This window comes from Apus apus, chromosome 2 (genome assembly GCF_020740795.1).
Source record: "Apus apus isolate bApuApu2 chromosome 2, bApuApu2.pri.cur, whole genome shotgun sequence".
Classification (NCBI taxonomy): Eukaryota; Metazoa; Chordata; class Aves; order Apodiformes; family Apodidae; genus Apus; species Apus apus.
Genome location: NC_067283.1, coordinates 21,391,704 through 21,412,054, shown reverse-complemented (window position 1 = coordinate 21,412,054; position 20,351 = coordinate 21,391,704). Strand labels below are relative to the sequence as shown.

General features: G+C 40.1%; 1 protein-coding gene across 1 annotated transcript in view; it reads right to left on the bottom strand.

Annotated features, from left to right (window-relative positions):
* The window catches only part of CUBN (cubilin), a 143,233-nt gene that overhangs the window by 68,519 nt on the left and 54,363 nt on the right, over positions 1 to 20,351 (bottom strand). Inside the window, exons 29-31 of the mRNA XM_051610631.1 lie at positions 9,431 to 9,612; positions 2,448 to 2,622; positions 849 to 1,030 (exon numbers count right to left, since the gene is read on the bottom strand). Of these exons, the coding sequence (XP_051466591.1) occupies positions 849 to 1,030; positions 2,448 to 2,622; positions 9,431 to 9,612 (539 nt within the window). The remainder of the gene's footprint in view (positions 1 to 848; positions 1,031 to 2,447; positions 2,623 to 9,430; positions 9,613 to 20,351) is intronic.

Genomic DNA, 20,351 nt, shown 5'->3' with positions numbered 1-20,351 from the left:
GATGCTTACACCCACTGACATCAGGTTTAAAACAGAAATTTGTACTTCAGATCTCTTTAGAATTTAGCCCTTAATCTGCTGGGTTTTGGGGGGTATTTAATCCACTACTGCTGTTTTAGATGGCCCAAGTTTCTGTCAAGCAATCTGATTTTCTACTCCTGTGTGATACCACAGAAGACTTGGAAGTTCTTCCAATAGATTTACCCTTTCAATGATCCCACTGATGTAGCTGAATAATTTAAGTGAAAAGACATAACCATACTTCCCCGTGCTTCAGAACCAGAAAAAAAGAACAGTCATTGTACAAAGACGCTTTGTGCCCAAATGAAATCTTCAGTTCTGCTCTGCAAAATGGGGACACATTTCCTTTTTTTTCTGGTTCAGGACAAAAAAGCTTTACAAGGCAATGCTGTAAAAACTGATGCTTTTTTCAAGAGAGTCCCAGTTCCTGCCAAATTGAGTTCTCTGTGAACGACAATTTATCAAGGAGACGAAAGCTGGATTTTGGGCTACAGCCACTGTGCTTTATCAGACTGGTACTGACCCCACATGCCTTTGTACTGAGTGAAGTGCAATCTGACATCAAAGGTGAGGATTTCGTGTCCCTGCTCCCAAAACACCAATTGGAGAGGTGGAGAGTTCTTCATTGTCATGCACTGATGGAGCAGCAACTGGAATTTCAGTAACATCAACAAAAGCTCACAAAACAGCAGCAACGTGAAGCTTTTAAGAGAGCAGTGGCTCTAATGAAGCAACTAAACAGACAACTGAGGAGCATCTGGATACACATAAAGAAAACCAGCCAGACACTCATTAAGGAAATTTTTGAAATTTCTGTTGTTACTTACTTCAACATTATCATAGTTACATGAATGGTGATTTTCAATGTCAAAATCTGTGAAATTCAGTAGGATTCTGTGGCTGTAGTCAACTTGGATAATCCAAGAACAGTCTGTGTTGTTATTGTAAGGTTGAGGATAGTTTGGAGAACGGATTTCCCCACTGGTAGCTTGGAAAATACCACCACAGCCTGAAAAAGACAATCAGCTTTAATCACAAGATCTTCATGCTTAGCAAGATTTCACCTCTATTTTTAAACTAAGAGAAGAACACTTCCATTTTTATATTTTCTACATGAAGCTTATGTAAGATGAGTGCTCCAATTGTTGAAGTGTTCTGTCTGCAACAAAAATCAAAGTAAATTACTCTCGGGAAAGTATAATATTATAATTCTTGGTGAATCTGCAACAACAATGCTTGTAAGCTGATAGTAGATGTTGTAAAGGCTGAATTATCCCTCTATCCTAGATATTGTAAAAGCAGTCAAAAGCACCATCCATATCAATGCCACAGACCTAGCATGCTGAGAAGCAATGACCACACCTAACTGAGTACAAGGGTGAGAAAAACATTTCTGAAAATATCAAGACGTCTAGGAGATCCAGCTTCCTCAGGAGCAGTACAACAATAGCAAGTGTCAAATTTCTACTTTACCCATGCAGCTGTGGGCTTCCTGAGGATTCCACCCTCAGGTGTAGTCTGCTGGAAGGATAAAACTATACTCTTACTGCATTCTGGGGAATGGGTATTTTGGAGCCTAGGGGAGGGCTGGAGTACAACAGGCAAGATGCTATAAAGGGATCAGAAAGATTCAGGGGTCCTAAGCAGAAAATATAAGCCACCAGATCTCAGAAAGGGATTATTTTGAAGGACTATTATAGACTTCTTTTATTAAAAAAAATAAAACATTTGCCTTTCTCATAAAACTTTTGAGAATGGAGAAGTATAAACCTTGACAAAGTAATGATTCAGTGTGCTTAATCAAGCAAAACTGCAAGAATTAAAATCTGCCTCTCCTCACTTTTCATTGCAATTATTTTCTGCTAATTGCCCTTTTCTCATGCAGAGATGTGGTTGGGTGTTTTAAGCATGTCTCTTCTTTTACTGATTACCAGTAAGGCTTTGTACAAATAATCACATGAGGGATGGATGAACCTTATAAAGTTCAAGTATTTACTAATCACTCAAAACATTTTTGGAGTCCACTAAGTTCCCCAAGTTAAGCCACATTCTCAGATATTTTTCACTTTACAGTTTTAAAACCAAAAGCATCATTCAGCTAATAAAGGACTCTGTGTGGGTGGGAAGAACTGCTAGCATGCAGAAGTTCTTTTCTGATTACAGGAATGTCTTGATTAACTATGTAGAGACAAAACCACAAATAGGCAAACTGTTATAAAATACATAATAAGGCCTTGATTTAAGCTAGTTAGACAATTTTTTCTCTGTGTGATTTTCAGCATCTCTTAATGTTACCAAACCCAGTCACACCCAAATTCTCCTTCAGCTTCCATTCCTATGCTGTTTGACTACTTCAAACACTTGCATGGCTGACCTGCAATGCTAAGGTTTTCTGAATTTCTCCTGGTATTAAGCAGTATACTCACCACCTGGATTTTCTTGCCAGGAGGCATTAAAGCCTTTCCCTGTCATTGCTGCATCTGTTTTGAAATAGACAACGGCTGAATTGCCAGTAGTGGAAACTCGCAGTGGGTTCTGTGGTGATCTTGAAACACACAGCTGAGCTAGTCTAGGAGAGAGGAAATCTGGGCCACCATAGACCTAGAAATGGAAGAAACACTGTCGAAGTTTTTCAAATAAACCACGTGCCACACGGAATACTTAAGAACTGTTCAGATAGGAGGGAAAAAAAAAGTATCTGTAAGTACTGAATGTGATTCCACATTTTGTAGTGTAAAGTAGCTAATAAAGTTATTTTCTCTGCAGGTTTACTTGGTATCTGAACCACCTGATGCAAGTATGAAATTCTAGATTATTTTAAATAGCCATGCATTAAATAACAATTTTCTGCTTTGGGGACTCCACTACATTCTGCTTCCCCCATCCCTCCAGGGTTAGCACCTTGTTTCTGTGAGGAAAGAGAGAGAATTTTTTGTGTGCTTGTGCAAATAAATTGTATCTTTGCAGGAATCTCTGCTGATATTTTGCATATTTTGTGTTTAAGGCACATTTAAGACTGATTTTTAAATTGGGGATAGATTTTGTCTCTCTTTCTGACAAAACAAAAAACGTTGCAATTGTATTTGCCTAATTGCCTGATTTTGGTCAAGTAAACTACATTTTAATCATATTCTTCAGAAACAAGGATATATATCATATGTATTTCCCAGAGAAGATAGGCTCTGACATTTAAGAACAATTATTTCCTACTCATGGAAGTGTGCCTCAGCCAGTTATAAACGAGAAAACCACCAATTTCTTAAACATCATGAGCAGTGTTGTGTACTTTCTAATGCATTTTTAAACTAATTCAAGTGAATTACATGGCAGTGCTGAAGCCTTGTTAATCCCGTTTCTTCTTTTCCAAAAGGGATGTGGGATTTTCGTTTGAGCTCATTTATAACTTGTGGAACTGGCCCACCTTGCTAGTCTTCCCTCTCAATTCTGAAGAATACACACTTGCTTAGACAAATTTTAAAAACCAAGCATGTCATTTTGGTGCCTACTGCCCTCAGTGATTGAATTTTATTAACTTCTTAGAATCCTAGACTCCTAGAATAGTTTGGGTTGGAAGAGACTTTAAAGATCATCAAGTCCAACCCCCCTGCAGTGAGCAGGGACATTTTCAACTTGTTCAGTTTGCTCAGAGCCCTGTCCAACCTGACCTCAGATGTTTCCAGGAATAGGATATCTACCACATCTCTGGGCAAGCTGCTCCAGTATTTCACCACCTTCATTGTAAAAAATGTCTTTCTTATATCTAGTCTAAAACTACTTCTTTTAGTTTAAAACCATTACCCCTTGTCCTATTGCAACAGGTCCTGCTAAAATGTTTGTCCCCATCTTTCTCATAAGCCACCCTTACTGAAAAGCTGCAATAAGGTCTCCCTGGAGCCTTTTCTTCTCCAAACTGAAATATCCCAGCTCTCCCAACCTTTCCTCATAAGAGAGGTGTTCCATCCTTCTGATCATTTTTTGTGGCCCTTCTCTGAACCTGCTCCAACAGGTTCGTGTCTTTCCTGTGCTGAAGACTTCTTGCATGGTAATGAAATGCCACCTGATATTAAGGGTCTCCCACCTTTCATTGGCATGTCTCAGGTAGGACAGCAGCTAGAAAAGTCAGCTTGAGAGTCACCTCAAATATGAAAAGTGTTAGACAGATACAACAAATAAGAGTGATTTATTGTCTTTCAGAAACTGAACTAGCAACAGATAGATTATCATTGTATTAGCATATATTCTGTATAAATCCTAAACCTAAACTAGAGAATGAAAAGTTCTAACACCAAACCCAGGGAATAGGAAGATAGGGCAACAAAACCAGGGTTTTTCCACCAAGTCTCCTTTCTTCCAACCATCTCAAGTCTGCTCCAATATTTTATTAGTCTGGTAAACAAAAAAAAGGTCAAAAAAAGGAAGCCATGAATCTCTGTCAGAAAATGACAGTACTAAAAGAACCAACCTTCTATATGGCCCTTTTGTCTTTGATCTTCTAGATGAGAGGAAACAGTATTTTAATAAACTCTGCTGGATGTTTTTTAACTTCAGAAGACGTTTGGTTTCAATCCAAGATTAATATGTGAGCAAATCTTACAAATAGCTGAGCTAGTCCCACCACCTCCAGGACTAAGTGTAGTGCATCACTACCTAATTAGATCAATCGTGCTCACTAACTGCTCACAGTACCTGACACTATTTTGCCATTAGAGGTATAAGGGAAATAACTTTTTTAACTGGAAAAAAATATTCAGTGACTCTAGGGTAATGTGAGACCTCAGGATGAAGTGTGCATCCCCAGAAGAAACAAGGAATTAATTTTTTTGTAAACTCGTAGTCTGATAGATGTTCAGAAGGCTGTGTTTTGTTTTAGTGGCTGATTGCACAGGCTTAATAGCTTAGAAATTTAATTTTTGCCTGAGACAGCACTTTTTTGCTTTCTGCAGGGAGGCTGCATGACCTGAATGGATAATGGTTCCTCCGTCCAGTCTATCATCTCAAGGCATTCAAGAGAAATCAGAATGGATGAAATCACAGTGCAGATTAAAAATCGGTAATGAAACAGTAAGGGTCTGGGGAAGAAGCATGTTTGTCTGCTGGAAGCTCAGTGTCTTACTGCTTGGTTGCTTGTGAGGCCCAATGACAGCAGCTTTTGTCAGAAGTCTGTTCAAAATGTGAATTTAAAAATGTGTTTGTGGTATATTTCCTGAGTCACAGCCACAGCATGAGATCTAGCAGGAACACATGCTCTTAATCATCTAAACCAGTCCAGAGAAGCTATGTGGCAGAGGACACAGCAGGAGTTCCTAATATGCATCTAATAAGCATCATGGACGAGCCTCTCATATCATTCCTGGTGCTCCCTGGAGCCATCTGCACACCATGGGCTAGGGGAACAAACCCAGCTCTGACATAAACCCTGCTGGTTTCTGTAGCATTACCTCAGAAATTAACTTGCCCCAAGCTGAACACTTATGGTTGACCTGTTAGAAGAGAATTAAGGATGGGGAAAAATACTGATGGAAATATGAGGTTTGTGGATCTCCTTTACATTGCTAACTGTTCAACAATGGCCTTCTGCACAGTTTCAAAATGAAAAGCACAGTCAAAGGCATGCTCTTTACAGTTGGGAGTGAATTTTTTTTTCTCCTTTATGCCAGTTAAATTAATCAGATGCTTTCACAAGGGCTGGAACAAAAACAAGTTAGTGTGTTTCCATGACAAAAAACAATAAAATGTTACTTTTGGCTAGAAAGAGGAAAACCAATAGTTACCACTTGAAAAAAGAAGAGGGAAAAGAGAATGGATGGAAAGAATGAATCTCAGGGTGCGGTTCACAAAGAATCACAGGATGTCTGAGCTGCAAACAGATAAAAATAAAACTAAAAACATTTAGTCTGCTCAGAGCACCTGATCCAGAGTTAAAACGATGTTGGATGGCATAGCGGGGATGCAGGACACTGCCATAAAGCCCATGGTTTTAATCTGTTCTTATCATTTGCTTCTGCCCCGTTAGCTCCATTTATTGTTAACAGTCAGCATTCCAGAGTTATGAGCAACAGAAAGCTGTTTTTATGTGGTTGGTCACCCTCATGACACAGATTTTCTGGGAATAAAACTGATCCCTGCTTAAATATAACTGCCAGCAAAGAGAGAGTTTGGCTTTGACAGAGAATTAAGAATTCTGGTAATACTTGGTGTTTCTTTGTACTTAAAAGAGAAGACCGGAGCTTTTAATAAAGACTTGGAAGGGCAATAGATTGACAAGGTTCCTTCCTATTCATCTCAGAGCTCCATGTTTCTGTGGCAGAACATATTTATAGTTTACAACAATCTGGCCCATGTCAATGAAAATATGTCATAATTTAATAATGCAGGTATGGTTATTTTTCTCTATGCATGTCTTTTCAACAGAAGCCATTTAAAAAATATTTTTTAACTCTTTCATTTTGTCCAAAATGATGGCTTCTATTTACATGAAACATTTCCAGAAAACACCTTTAAGAACAACGTAAAATTTGTTTCTTTTGTTTGTAAAAGGAATGGAATCTGATGAGGAAGAGGGAAAGACAGGATGCAACAGTATCATAAAAGAAACAAAGTGGAGGAGGGCTAAAGAAGAAGGCGTCAAAAAGTTGAGTATGAAGAGCCATGGGGAGAACTTGACACACAACATTTTTTAATAACTATTATTGCACAGTCTTGGTAAAATGTATGGCAGGACTGAGACACTGACTTGCAAGGGACAGCTTGTTTAGGAGGCAGTGTCAAAGGAAAGGGAGAGAGTTGCTCCATTTTACAAGAACAAATACCCTTCAGAAAAATCTGCAAGAGAGAAATATTTAAGAAACTATGGGACAAAAATTAAGTTAGCAGCAAAGGTGCTGAGACAAGAAATATCTCTCTGAATTTTCCTACAATTCTCTTCCAGGTCAAAGGCGTGAGGGTGTTTCTAAGCAAAAACGAAATGCTCCCAGGTAAACAAGTTTTGCGATCACTTTGGAATTTTTATTACAAGGTAATATGTTTTGGAAAAGTAACAGAAAGTAACAAAATTTATTGCAATGTTCTAAAGACAGCTGGTTATTTCAGAGAGCAGAGAGAGTTAATGGGACAGGGAGGGACAGCAGGGATACTTTCGTACTGATCTTGACTTCCCATTAAAACTGGAAAGTTATTTGGCTTGAAAGAAAAACTAGAAGTGGTAGAAGTCAGTACTCAGAGATAAGGAAAAAGTGCAATCAGTAAAATAACTATATGAAAAAGCAGACTTCAAAACCATAAAAGCTGGCAGATAGGGTACACTTGGGAAGATATTGTGAGAGTGACGTAAGTTTGGAAACTTAGTGATCGCTGAAACACACTGTGTCAATGGCACACCAGGAACATATTTTTTTTCTAACACTTCTCAAATTTTTGTGTGTTCAGCCTGGATATACATAGACAACTACAGAAAAGAAGATTTCAAGACAAAGCAGCTCCTGAAAATGGTTAACCACATTCTTTTTTTCCCCCACTAAATCCAAGTCACCATTTGTTCTGTGCAGATGATATAAATCATGCTGTGAATGTGTAATTTTATAAAAAAAAAAAAGAAAATGCTTATGTGGCAAGGTGGGAATCTGTGCTGATGAATGAGTAAGGCTGGAAAAAAGTAAAGCATAGCAAGTAACTTTGAAATTGTAAAGAAAGAAAACTCCAAACTTGCAGTGAACACCTTGCTCAGGGACACAGAGAATCAAACTGTAGGATCCTCTTAAACAACTTTTTTAAGCAATTTGTGTCTGGCAACACACTAATTGTTTTTAGGCCAGCTCCACCACTAGTTAAAAAGTGGTCAAGCAATGGTTGCCAACCATCTGTACTCTGACTAGATTGTGATAGCTCCTGGGTGACCACTTGCAGTTGTAGGCATTGTTCTTGCACTATTCAAGAAATGGTTAACCACAGGAGACTTAGATTTTGTAGCTGTTTAATGGATTCCTCTGGGCAGCAGAGGCATAACTGAAGTTTACAGGCAGATTAGCTTCATTCTAGTCATTTTAGGCACAAACAACAATGAAGCTGCAAGACAACAGGCTTCATCAATACCCAAACCAGCCAATACCAGTCACCTACTCACAGGCACTGGTTTCTGCAAGGTGACATGAAGTCATACTTGCCGATGCTACTGACAGAGAATCCATGGAACAACCTCCTTACACTCGGGTCCTACAGAAGTCCCACAGTCAACAGAATACTCAAAGCATAGCATCCATTTGATCAAGACTTGCACTTCATTGCTAAGCTAGGGAAGCCTGTTTACAAGCCAGAAAGCTGGAGTTAAGTTGTAAGTCTTTTCTACTCATGCAATCAACTTAGCAATCAACTCTCTGGCAACTGTATATTTAGGACTTTATTTGGGATGTGGGTTAAGTCTTCCAGGAATATTGCTGATGAGTGTACACTAAGGATCATAGGCTGGAGAATTCAAAGCTACAAAAGTGAGAATAGGCAGCAGAGAGAATATGTAGGTGCCAGACAGAAAGCTGTCTAAGTGTATGCCAGTCACACATCATTTTATCCAGAAGAAAAGCAGAAGAAAGGGTCCCAGCAGAGTGGTTCAGGGTCTCATAATCAATCTTTTAGGTTCATTACAAAAACATTCAAATGTCACCCATGTATTAACAGTGAAAAACCCAATAACTGTACCTCCATTACTGATGTCAAATGTCTCTACCGAGAGCAATCTAGAAAGTCTATACTTCTAAAGAATTTATTCATGAAATTATTTCCTGTCTCTTCTTCCTGCACTGGAAGTCTATTAAAATACGTTAGCTAGGATTGATCACCTGGCTTGCTCCCGACATGAGCCCAAAGATGTAATTTGTAACAGGACCATCCAGTCTTACAGTCAGTAAGGTCAGTAAACCCTTAGGGAGGTCTCTTTTCTCCTTGTTACACCACCCTAAGCTGACTAAGACTCTGCCTCTTCTTTTATTCTTTTGTTTTCTGAGTAAAATGATTTGCCATAGTTTTCAACTCTCAGGGTTATAAACCTCCCCACTTTCCTGGAAAGTCCTACACAAGGTCTCACCTTAGTTATTCCCACGGGGATCCATTATATTCCTTTGTATCAGGAAATGTTATCTTAGCACGCTACACTTAGTTCTTTGTAAAAGGTGGACATTTTAACACTGAGTTTTTCAAAGTTATGCAGACACGAAAAGCATGAATGCAAAAAATATAAAGAGCATTGTGACTTCTATGGCAACATTTGTGGAACATAACTGTAAACACAGCAGAAATAGGATATTCCAGTAGAATTGTTTGTTCTGCTCCTGCAGTTTTTGGGATTATCTGCTCCAGAGGGGAAAAAAAAAAAAAAAAAAGTAACTTGTGTATTTTTGAGGAGTAAATCTAATTATCTTACCTCCAAAACATCATAGTTGCAGTTTGGGTGATATTCAATGTCGAATTCATGAATGGTGAGTTGAATGTTGCTACCAGGCGCTGTGTGAATGTACCAGATGCATTCCCTATTGTTTGGGTACCTGTTGGGGTAGCCAGGACTCTGGAACGAACCTGAAGGACCAGAGAGTTCTCCTCCACAACCTGATAACACAAAAAAGCATGCCATAAACAAGGGGTTCCAGAAAAACTCACCAACAGCTCTGCAACGAGGACAGGCATTAGCACCCATTCATGCACCAATGTCTACGCTGGGCTTGAGGGCTGGCTCTATCACAGGGAACCAAGGCCTAGCAGGGAAGAGAAACTCAAGAATGTCAGGATGAATCTGCTGACACTGCCCATGCAGTGTCCTGTTCTGGCATGTTTCTCACCATAACTCAGCATTGGCTTTGACAGTTGAAGAAACTGAGACACAGAGCAAAAAAAGTAACATTGGCCTCTGACTTTGATCAGTTCTAGAAAGCTAATCAGATCCATTCTCAGCTGTTACTGACCTCAGCTAATACACAAGCTAAGTATGGAGAGGGCTTCCTATTGTTGTAAAAATGCCATTTCCCACTGCTTTAGAAATCATAAAATTGAAGACAATGCAATTTCCCTCAGCTCACTGAGCATGATTACAAGTTGCCAAGTCACAGCGGATAAAGTGGCTTTCTGACATTTGGTGGCTTACATGTCCTTTTTTATTGAATTGTAACTGTGCAATTGAAAGACATGCCATGTTTGAAAAGTTATAAACTTTCTTTTCAAATAAGAAATTATTGTCCTAAATTCACTCCCCAGCCCCTTGGGTGATTAATTTCTTACATATTATGAGCTAGATTAAAAAAAAAAAAAAAGCAAAATATGAATCAAAGACAAGCCCTGATTTGACAGCACAAAGCAGCTGAGCACCTGAGACTGCAGTTTTATCATTACTTTATGGAGATGTGGCAACTGCTGCACTTTCCTCTTCTTGTTGAGTTCCTGGGAAGATGCTCTCACTGACCAAGCACCTGGGTGCAGGTGTCAGCAGGGTGGGAAGGCACAGCAGCCCTTCCCAATGTCAGGGCAGATTTAGATAACCTACATTCATAGTGAAGCCTCACATTGTAGGAACCAGTAGGGTGGCTGTGTATCTGTTGCACACAGAAAGCAAGGGAATTTTGTGTTTGAACTGATTTTATGTGTGTCTCTCTGCTGCTCTGAAGTGTTCTTTTTCCTCTCTGCATTATAAGCCCCCAGGTGCTTCATTTAGTCTAATCTTTTAGCTAATCTTTTGCTTACACAGCTTTTATGGGGGCACTCAAGCTTTGTAAGCAAAGCTCACACTCCATCAATATCTTTGGTTTCATCTCCAGAGGGAAGGTTCTGCCACACAGAAAAAAAACCTCAAAACATTTAACAAAACCATCTAGTAAACCATGAGCACTACATTCCCAGAGGCAAATACTGCAGTATCTCAGAAGTGATAAATCGCATCTATATCAGAACTTTTAGTTACAGGAGATATTTCATAACATAAAACAAACAAACAATCTCTCTGACCTGCTCAACTAATCCACATGGATATGTAAAACTCCCCTAATCTCTACTAAATCTATGCATAATTTGCAGCTTGAATCTTTGGCCATTGCTCTGCTTAACACTTCCTGTTTTTTCTTCTCCTAATTCAGGGAGCTATCTTCAATTAAATGCAAATACTTTCCTCAGCACTTTCTGTGACAGACTTAGAGTTATTGAAGGGTGGGTGCTAAGCCCCAGAAGCATTTGCTATCATCTCTACCATGGACTTCATAATCTTCAGAGGTCCCTTCCAACCCCTAATATTCTATGATTCTATGATTAGTTCTCCCTTTTTTCCCCACCTTGCTGCACACGTTGCTTCACTCTGAAGTGCTTCAACCTACAGCCACAAAACTACATTGTCAAACTACTGAACGTCTCAATCAAAGAGTAAAAGAAGCGTTTAAGCATATTTGAAAAATCCTGCCTACAGTACCTCTAGAGAGAGAAACAGAAAAAGGTGATGTGCTTACTTCTACTGAGGCCTGCCCCTGACACTTTAATATCCATGAACGTTTCAGCAGAGACACAGAGAGGAAGAAAGCTTCAGTGGAACCCACCACCCCTTTTTTTTTTTTTTTTTCCCCAGTGCCATCAGAAGATGACCTAGTTTCCCTCAAGAGAAACCAGGTCGTTGTGTTTTTAGAACTGGAGAGGGAAAAAAAACCTAATCAAATAAAAATGTCAGCAGTGGGAAAGCCTTACATCTGAATCTGCAGGGCTAGTTGCTCTCTTTCTTTTCCCTCAGCAGCAGGAATGACACAGACACTGAGGACAGACTTCAGGAGGGGAAAGCTGCTGTTCCTGCCAGCTCGGGAAACAGAAGGATTTCTCAACAAACAGACTTGATGGCTTGGCTCCTGAGGGGTGGGAAAGGGGAGGCAGGGGAGTTTCAGAAGGCAAGAACAAAGCCAATTGCTATTTATCTCAGCCTGAAGAAAGCTGGGAACATTTTAAAACTAAACAGGCAGTTATGACTCAGCTTCTCCTACTAAGAGTTTCCTGATAGCCACAAAGACATGTTTTTTATTTAAACCCAAAATGGCTCAGATGAGTGGAAAGCTTTGAGGCACAGGCCTTTCTTTCTATTATGCAACCCTTGCAGGTAGCATTCAGATTACACATGCTCCCTTGCCAGAGTGGTTTGTATTTTCTCTGAGCGCAATCGATATTCTCCGGATGAGGTATGTGAAGTACATGAATAAGAATGTCAAACTGTTGTTAATGAGACATTTCTTTTCTCCCAACTACAAATGTTCCCAGAAAAGGCTTTTTGTTAAAAGCGAATTGATTCTCCCTGAGTGTTCCAGTAAAACAGAGGTAAAGTCTAGACCTCTGTGATTAATTTCTTAAAATGAGCATGCTGAACTCATGTTGCCAATCATGTATTAATTGTTTGCAAACAGATCAGAAATTGCTTGAGTTTATGCCTAAGTATTCACTCACTAGTAGCTGAAAAAAGGACTCACTGATCTTGGCAATTATGTGAACTGCACACCTGAGCTATTTTGACTGATCTGCATATGCAAGCAGAAGTCTCCATGTCGGAGTAGAAATATAATAACTGAACTTTCTGGCCAGCTGGCAGGAAGTCTATATATTACATTACTGCTTTTATATGGATGATGTAAGAACCAGTTCTGCTGTGCTTTTTAAAAAAAATATAGATGTTAAATGATTTTAACAAAATATTTACAGAAATTATTTTTACAGATTAAACCAAATATTCCTGCCTTTAAACTAGGATGTTACATCTGTGGAACACTAAAATGACAAAAACTCATGAATGTTTTGAAATGCATACAGAAGTTGTATGTGAAAGATTTGCCCAGACTTAGAATTTAAAAATAAATAAATGAATAAATAAATAAATAAATAGTGTTGCAGAATCCTGTTTCAAAATGAGAAGCAAACTTTGATTCACAGACTTTGCAGCTTATATCTCAGTTCCTGGAGCATTATGGGTCTTCACTATTCACAACATTTTTTTCCTCACTATTTTAAAAAGGTGAATTTAGAATTTGATCCCTGATTTATCCAGTGTCTTATCCATTTTCATTAGCCACAAAATTCTTGAAGCATTATCCCTTTCTTTGATTGGATCACAGATAGAAGTCATCAAAAAAAACCCTAAACTGCTTGTATTTTTCATACTATATGCACTACCTATGGAGACAGATTCCCTGCCTTAAGATGCTTATACTAGGCATTGAAAATCTGCCTTGGAAAATATCTAAAATTATCAGAAAACAAATTACATTCATATGAATTGTGCTAAGGCTGAAGATGTAGATGCAGATACATATTTATTTATATAGATATTTGAATATATGAATATATGTTTATATATGTATGGATCTAAAAGGGAAACTTCAGGAGGAATGCCAGTCCTGGGGATTTTTTTGAAGCATGCATTTATCTTTACTGTATCCTTTTCCTATTTTTTGAGCAAGCAAAGAAATACATTTTTATTTAACCTGGAATGTTATGTCCACACTGAAGTAGCCTGACTACTTTATTAAGATATTGAAATAGGAAATGATGAAATCATCTCAGCTAATTAAAGTTCTTCCATTTCTGGCATCACCATTAAATGAATGCAAGCCTTCTCCCAGTGTTTACATTTGTCTGCAAACATCAGATTAGAATTTGCTTCTATTCTGATCAATGGAATTTGTGCTGGTTTTGGCAACTAAGTAAAAAAGATTTGGTCTTTGGGGGTAAGTAGAAATATGGAAACAGAACCTATAAATTGCTGCATGTCTTCAGCTCTCAGTTAAATAATAGTGAATAATCTGAAACCATTCTATTCCTAGTGAAACAACTTTGAAAGTTTTTCTCAGTACAGAAATATATGGCCTTGCTGCATGTGGACAGATATACAGACAGCTGCACCGTGGAAAAGCTTCTTCTAGCTCAACTGCAGACAGCATATACTCAGTTTGTGCAGACCTCCTTGCAGTTATTTTGGAAACTTCAGCCCTGCAATTATACTGAGAAAGAAAAGGGAGGGGAGATACTCTTTCAGTAGAGTAAAGGTCCTGGAATTCCCTTGAAAAATGCTTAAAACAACTACCTAACATGGTGTTAGTTGCTAGGAAATCTGACAACAAATAGAAAGCTCAGGAAATGTGTATTTGGTGTATTTTCTTTCCTCTGGCTAAAATCTAAGTAGTCATTGAAGATTGTGCAAGGGATGATCTACAAACCTTTCCGTGTTACTGCCTGACTGGTTACCAGATTGTGTTCATTTACCAAAGAAGAACCCCTGTTTCATAAGTAATTATAGCTGAATAGAGAAGCAGTAATCTGTGGAAACCTCTACTATTTGCAAGGATTTCAAATTTATCCATGGGTACGTTTTAGCCACATGCTAGAAAAATCCAAGTTTAAAGTGAACTGGCACTGTTCCTGTAAAATCAGAGCTACGGAAATGAAAGGATTCAGAGCTGTTACATTTGTTTTGCTCATGGTGAAATTTTTCAGTAAACAACTGACTCGAGCTGCTAGAAGCACGTTGTACAAACATTTACCTGTACTACACTAATATTGCATGATGCATAACTTGGATTTGATTCTGAAACCTTTTGCTCTCTTGAGTATGTTTAGTTCATAGAAAATTGTCCAATGGAGCAAGCGGGTAATATTTTTGATGAGGTTTTATGCAACAGAGTGAAATTTCAAGTGAGAAACTGTCAGCTTTTTTTCTTTTTCTTCTTCTTTCTGATTTGCTAATCAATTCTGTAGCTTCGATTATTATTGCTTTATGTTCCACTCTGAAATCAGTAAAATGGATAGACTACTTGGACACTGAGACCTAAAGGCATTTAAACAGGAGCTGGATCCTCTGAGATACTGAAAGGTCATAGTTCCCATATCAGATGTCAGTGTTCAATATATTAAAAAAAAAAAAAAAAAAAAGTGTGTCATTTTCTAGCTCTCAAAAGCCATTTTCTAGATCTCAGACACTGATGGAACAGTTTAGCAACAAGCATATTAATAAAATTTTGGCCCTTGTTCTTATATACTCACTTCAAGGCTGGAGTGAGGTCCAGCTTGCTGAAGAAACAGAAATTAATTCATCTTCAGCTCTCATAGAGAACATGTCTATGTTTCTAATTGCCAGACTGCAATACAAAAAGTCATCTCTGAACATGGTAGCACCCACATCTCAAAACAACTGCTCAGGTCTTCAAAAGATCAGGCCCTGTGCACCCTCAGACTTAATGTGACATAATAGCACTGAAAAGCAATACTCATTTTTTAAAACTGAACAAAAAGCAATTTGTCAAAGGCTGCACAAGAAACCAACAAAAACACAGCTATGATTCAGGCCTAGGAAATCTGGGCCCCAGCTCCCTCATAGACCTGCAATGCAATATTCTCTCCAAGAATTCTATTGGATGCCTAGGAAATGTCTGCAGTTAAAGGCTTCTGCATTCTAATCTAATATCGGTTTCTGTTACACTCTCCTGAAGAACTAACAAACTAACAAACTATTTCATGTTTTACCTGACACATATACTGAAAATCCCAGTCTTTAGTTATTGAATTCCTTTTAATAATCTGAATCCTCTGAAAATACAGATCCAGACTAATAAAAATTCTCTTTTCAAGAACCAAGTGGCTTTGTTCACACCCTGTCCATCAATCATTCTTAGTGAAACACAACTGGAAGATGATGGTGAAGGAAAAGAGAAATACAATACTTTGGGGCTACCTAATTATTTTCTCAATGGTGTGTTTTCCTTCTTTTTTAAAGAGGGAATTAATGTGCCATGGAAAACAGAATAGCGAGCACAAGTTTTGACTATGCTGAGAAGAGCCAACTGAATTTTTAAGCTCTACTGACAGTCAAGCAGCTAAATGAGTAGGCTTCCAAGGAAATGCACATTGCTTGATAAGGGAAGTGATGAGTCAAGGAAATGTGTGCCTTCACAGACAGTGGTACTTGCTACTGGTGTAATTTTGCACTGAGAGGCCTTTGCCGTTTTGGCCTCCTGTTGGTTTTGTGTTGTTTTTTTTTGAGGAAAGCAATTAAATTTGCATGCCATCTTTGCAATATCCAGACTAAGAGTTTGTTCTTTCTCAGAGGACCATTATATGCCCCAAAATATATTTGCCTACATTAAGCTTCCTAATAAACAGCAAAAGTGGAATGAGCACGTTGCAGATTCAAGCTGTCCTCTGGTGAATAATCCTCTTGAGGCCTTGGCTGCAGAAGAAAACTTTAGTGATTTAGCCAAATCAATTCTAAATCTGGCCTCATCAATGAAAGCCCCTTAGATAAACAGTGTTATTTCAGAGCCGCAACCACTTTTAAATTTAATTATTTACACTATAGCTTTCCATCCAAGTTAAAATTATATAAGACATTTTTAAGCATAAATAACAGCATTCTCCTAAGATTAGTTACTAATTCTGTCATAAGGAAAGACTGGGTTTCCTTCAGCAACTCAGCAACTGAAAAGCAGAGGCTCAGCAAATGGAAAGACCAGATGCAAATGTTCCAAATCAAAACACTACAATTTTGTGTCATGTGTGGCAGGATGGACTCCTCAGGTCAGTTATCAATGAGGTAAACTTTGGGCTTTTTGTGATCACCTCATAACTGCAAGCAAAGCTGCTGAGAAGACTGAACTGCATCAGGTACATGGTGGCAAATATAACTGTTGCTCTTTTTTATCACCAAAGCACATGTCAGCAAATCAACAGCAGGCTACATGACCAGTGCTACACCAGGGGTTTAGCTATCTGGATCATGGGACCAGCTTTGACAAACCTGGTCTGCTGGGGGCTGACTGGATCCACCTGTCAGAAAAGGGGAAAAGGGGAAGAGCATCCTCAGCCATAGGCCAACCAAACTGGTGAGGAGGGCTTTAAACTGATGTGGCTGGGAGGAGGGAACCTCCATTCATCCCACACTGATCAATTTCAATGTGATGCCAGCACCAGTAATGGATTCCCAGAGCCTATAGAAGGGGTGCAGGTCAGCAGAAGAGCACCTGGAGTGCTGCATAATGAAATTCCAGCCCCTCCAGCTGGTCACTGGAGGCCCAGCTTAAATGCCTCTGTGCAAATGCAAGCAGCATGGGGGAATAAATAGGAGGAGTTGGAGATGTGTGTGCCTGCAGGGCTATGATCTTATTGGCATCAGGGAGACCTAGTGGGATGGCTCCTCCAATTGGAGCATCACAGTGGAGGGTTATAAACTCTTTAGGAAGGACAGGCAGGGGAGACAAGGTGGAGGTGTTGCCCTCTATGTCAAAGACCAGCTGGAGTGCATGGAGTTCTCCCTGGGGACAGATGAGGAGCCAACTGAGAGTTTATGGGTTAAGATTAAAGGGAAGGCAGGCACAGGTGACATTACAGTAGGGGTCTGCTACAGGCCGCCTGAACAGGAGGGCAGAATAAATGAGGCACTCTCTACAGACAGATAGAAGCAGATTAATGTTCTCAAGCCATGGTACTCATGGGGGACTTCAAACACCCTGATATCTGTTGGAGGGACAATTCTGCAAAGCACAAACAATCCAGGAGGTTCCTAGAATGTGTTGATGAGAACTTCCTTTTCCAAATAATTGAGGAACCAACAAGTAGAGGTATGCTGGATCTTGTTCTTGCCAACAAGGAAAGGCAAGTAAGGGATGCTAAACTCAAGGGCAGCCTTGGTTTTAGCAGTCATGAAATGGTGGAGATCAAGATCCTAATGGGAAACAAGGAGGAATCATAGTAAGCTTACTACCCTTGACTTCAGAAGGGCAGATTTCAGCCTTTTAAGGGATCTGCTCAAGAAAGTGTCATGGGTTAACATCCTGGAGGGAAGAGGGACCCATGAAAGCTGGCTGATATTTAAGGATCAGTTTCTCCAGGCCCAAGAGCAATGCACCTCAGCTAAGAGAAAGTCAGGTAAAAACTCCAGGAGGCCAGTGTGGATGAGCAAGCAGCTCCTAGAAAAGCTCAGACTTAAGAAGGAAGCATGCAGAGGGTTGAGGCTAGGGCAGGTACCCTGAGAGGATTACAGAGAAGTTGAGCATCAGGTAAGGAGAGCCAAATCCCAGATGGAATTAAATCTCAACAGGGATGTAAAGAGCAATATGAAAAGCTTCTATAGGTATGTTGGGGATTAAAGGACAACCAAGGATAATGTAGTCCCTCTCCTGAAGGAAACAGGTGACCTAGCTACACAGGATGTTGAGAAGGCTGAGTTTCTCAATGACTTCCTTGCATCAGTCTTCTCTGGCAAGTGCTCCAACCTCACTGCAAAGGCCACAGCAGCTGAAAGCAGGGACTAAGAGAACAAAGCAGCCCCCACTGTAGAACAGGTTTGTGACCATCTAAAGAACCTGAAGGTGCACAAGTGTATGCGACCTGATGGAGACCATGCACGGGTCCTGAGAGAGCTGGTGGGTGCATTTGCTAACTCTGTCCATCATATTTGAGAGGTCATAGTGGTCTGGTGATGTTCCCACCGATTGGAAAAAAGGGAAAATAGCCCCTATTTTTTAAAAGGGGAAAAAGGAAGACCCGGGAAACTACAGGCCAGTCAGTCTCACCTGTGTGCCCAGCATGATCATGGAACAGATCCTCCTGGAAAATCTGCTAAGGCACATGGAAAATAAGGAGCTGATTGGTGACAGCCAACATGGCTTCACTTAAGGGCAAATCATGTCTGACCACTTGGGTGGCCTCCTATGACAAGGCTACAGAGATGGTGGATGGTGGCAGAGAAAATGACATCATCTACCTGGATTTGTGCAAAGCATTTGACACTGTCCCACATGACATCTTGGTCTCCAAACTGACAAGGCGTGGATTTGACAGATGGACCATTAGGTGGATAAATAACTGGCTGGATGGCCACACCCAGAGAGTTGTGGTCAATGGTTCAGTGTCCAAGTGGAGGCAAGTGATGAGTGGTGCTCCTTAGGGGTCAGTACTGGGACCAGTGCTGTTCAACATCTTTGTTGGAGACTTGGACAGTGGGATTGAGTGTATCCTCAGCAAGTTTGCTCCCAATACCAAGCTGTGTGGTGTGGTTGACACCCTAGAGGGAAGGGATGGCACCCAGAGGGGCTTTGACAGGCTTGAGAGGTGGGCCAGTGACAACCTTACGAAGTTCAACAAGGCCAAGTACAGGGTCCTGCACCTGGGTCAGCACAACCCCAGGCATAAATACAGGCTGGGGGGAGAATGGATAGAGAGCAGTCCTGAGAAGAACTTAGGGGTGGTAGTAGATGAGAAGCTCAACATGAGACGCCAGTGTATGCTGGAGCCCAAAGAGCCAACTGCCTCCTTGGCTGCATCAAAATAAGTATGAACAGCAGGGTCAGGGAGGTGATTCTGCCCCTCTGCTCTGCTCTGGTGAGACTCCACCTGGAGTACTGTGTCCAGCTCTGGATCCCTCAGCACAGGAAAGACATGGAGCCTTCCAGTACCTGAAGGGGCTACAGGAAAGCTGGGGAAGGGCTTTTCATCAGAGAGCACAGTGATAGGACAAGGGGTAATGGTTTTCAACTGAAAGAGGGACATTTAGGTTAGACATCAGGTAGAAATTCTTCACCACAAGGGTAGTAAGGCACTGGAATTGGTTGCCCAGGGACACTGTGGAAGCCTCCTCCCTGGAGGTGTTTAACGCCAGGTTGGATGAGGTCTTATGAAGCCAGGATTTAGTGTGAAGTGTCCCTGCTCATGGCAGGAAGGTTAGAACCTGATGATCTTTATCATCCCTTTCAACCTTAACCATTCTATGATTCTATGTATGTCCTTGATATATATCTTATAGATGCTTCACAACTGCCAGTTAAGGAGTACATGGACAGCCTGAGAAACAGTTCACAGCAGCTTGAACTCCAAATCACACATTTGTCACCTGAGCAGAAGTAAAAGCTCTTGTCTCAGCAATATATATAGCCTCGTTTCTTTCTTATCAGGTGATATGCTACCAGATCCAGGTTTAGATTCTCTTAGGAATTTGCTTTCAGAGAAGAGGGGACTGAATGCTTCATTCCAAGATACCCAATTCCAAGGCTGAATCCCCTGACGAGTTCCTCAAACAAGGAGACTTTTCACAATAAGCTTTTTTGTGTGTGTTTGAAAGATTTCAGAAGCCAGAAGCAAATATAGCACCCCCAACCAGAGGAACACATCTAATATTATCCAGTCTAGGCAAATGGTAAATATGCCCAGACAATATAGACACCAAAGGTAAGAGGAATATCCCTATTTGTGCATGACACCATTCGAGAAAAAAAGGAAGTGGTTGCACTAAATAAAGGTCAGCTCTGAAGGAACTTGCATTCATATTAAAGGCTGTCAGAAGTTGCAGCTGTAAT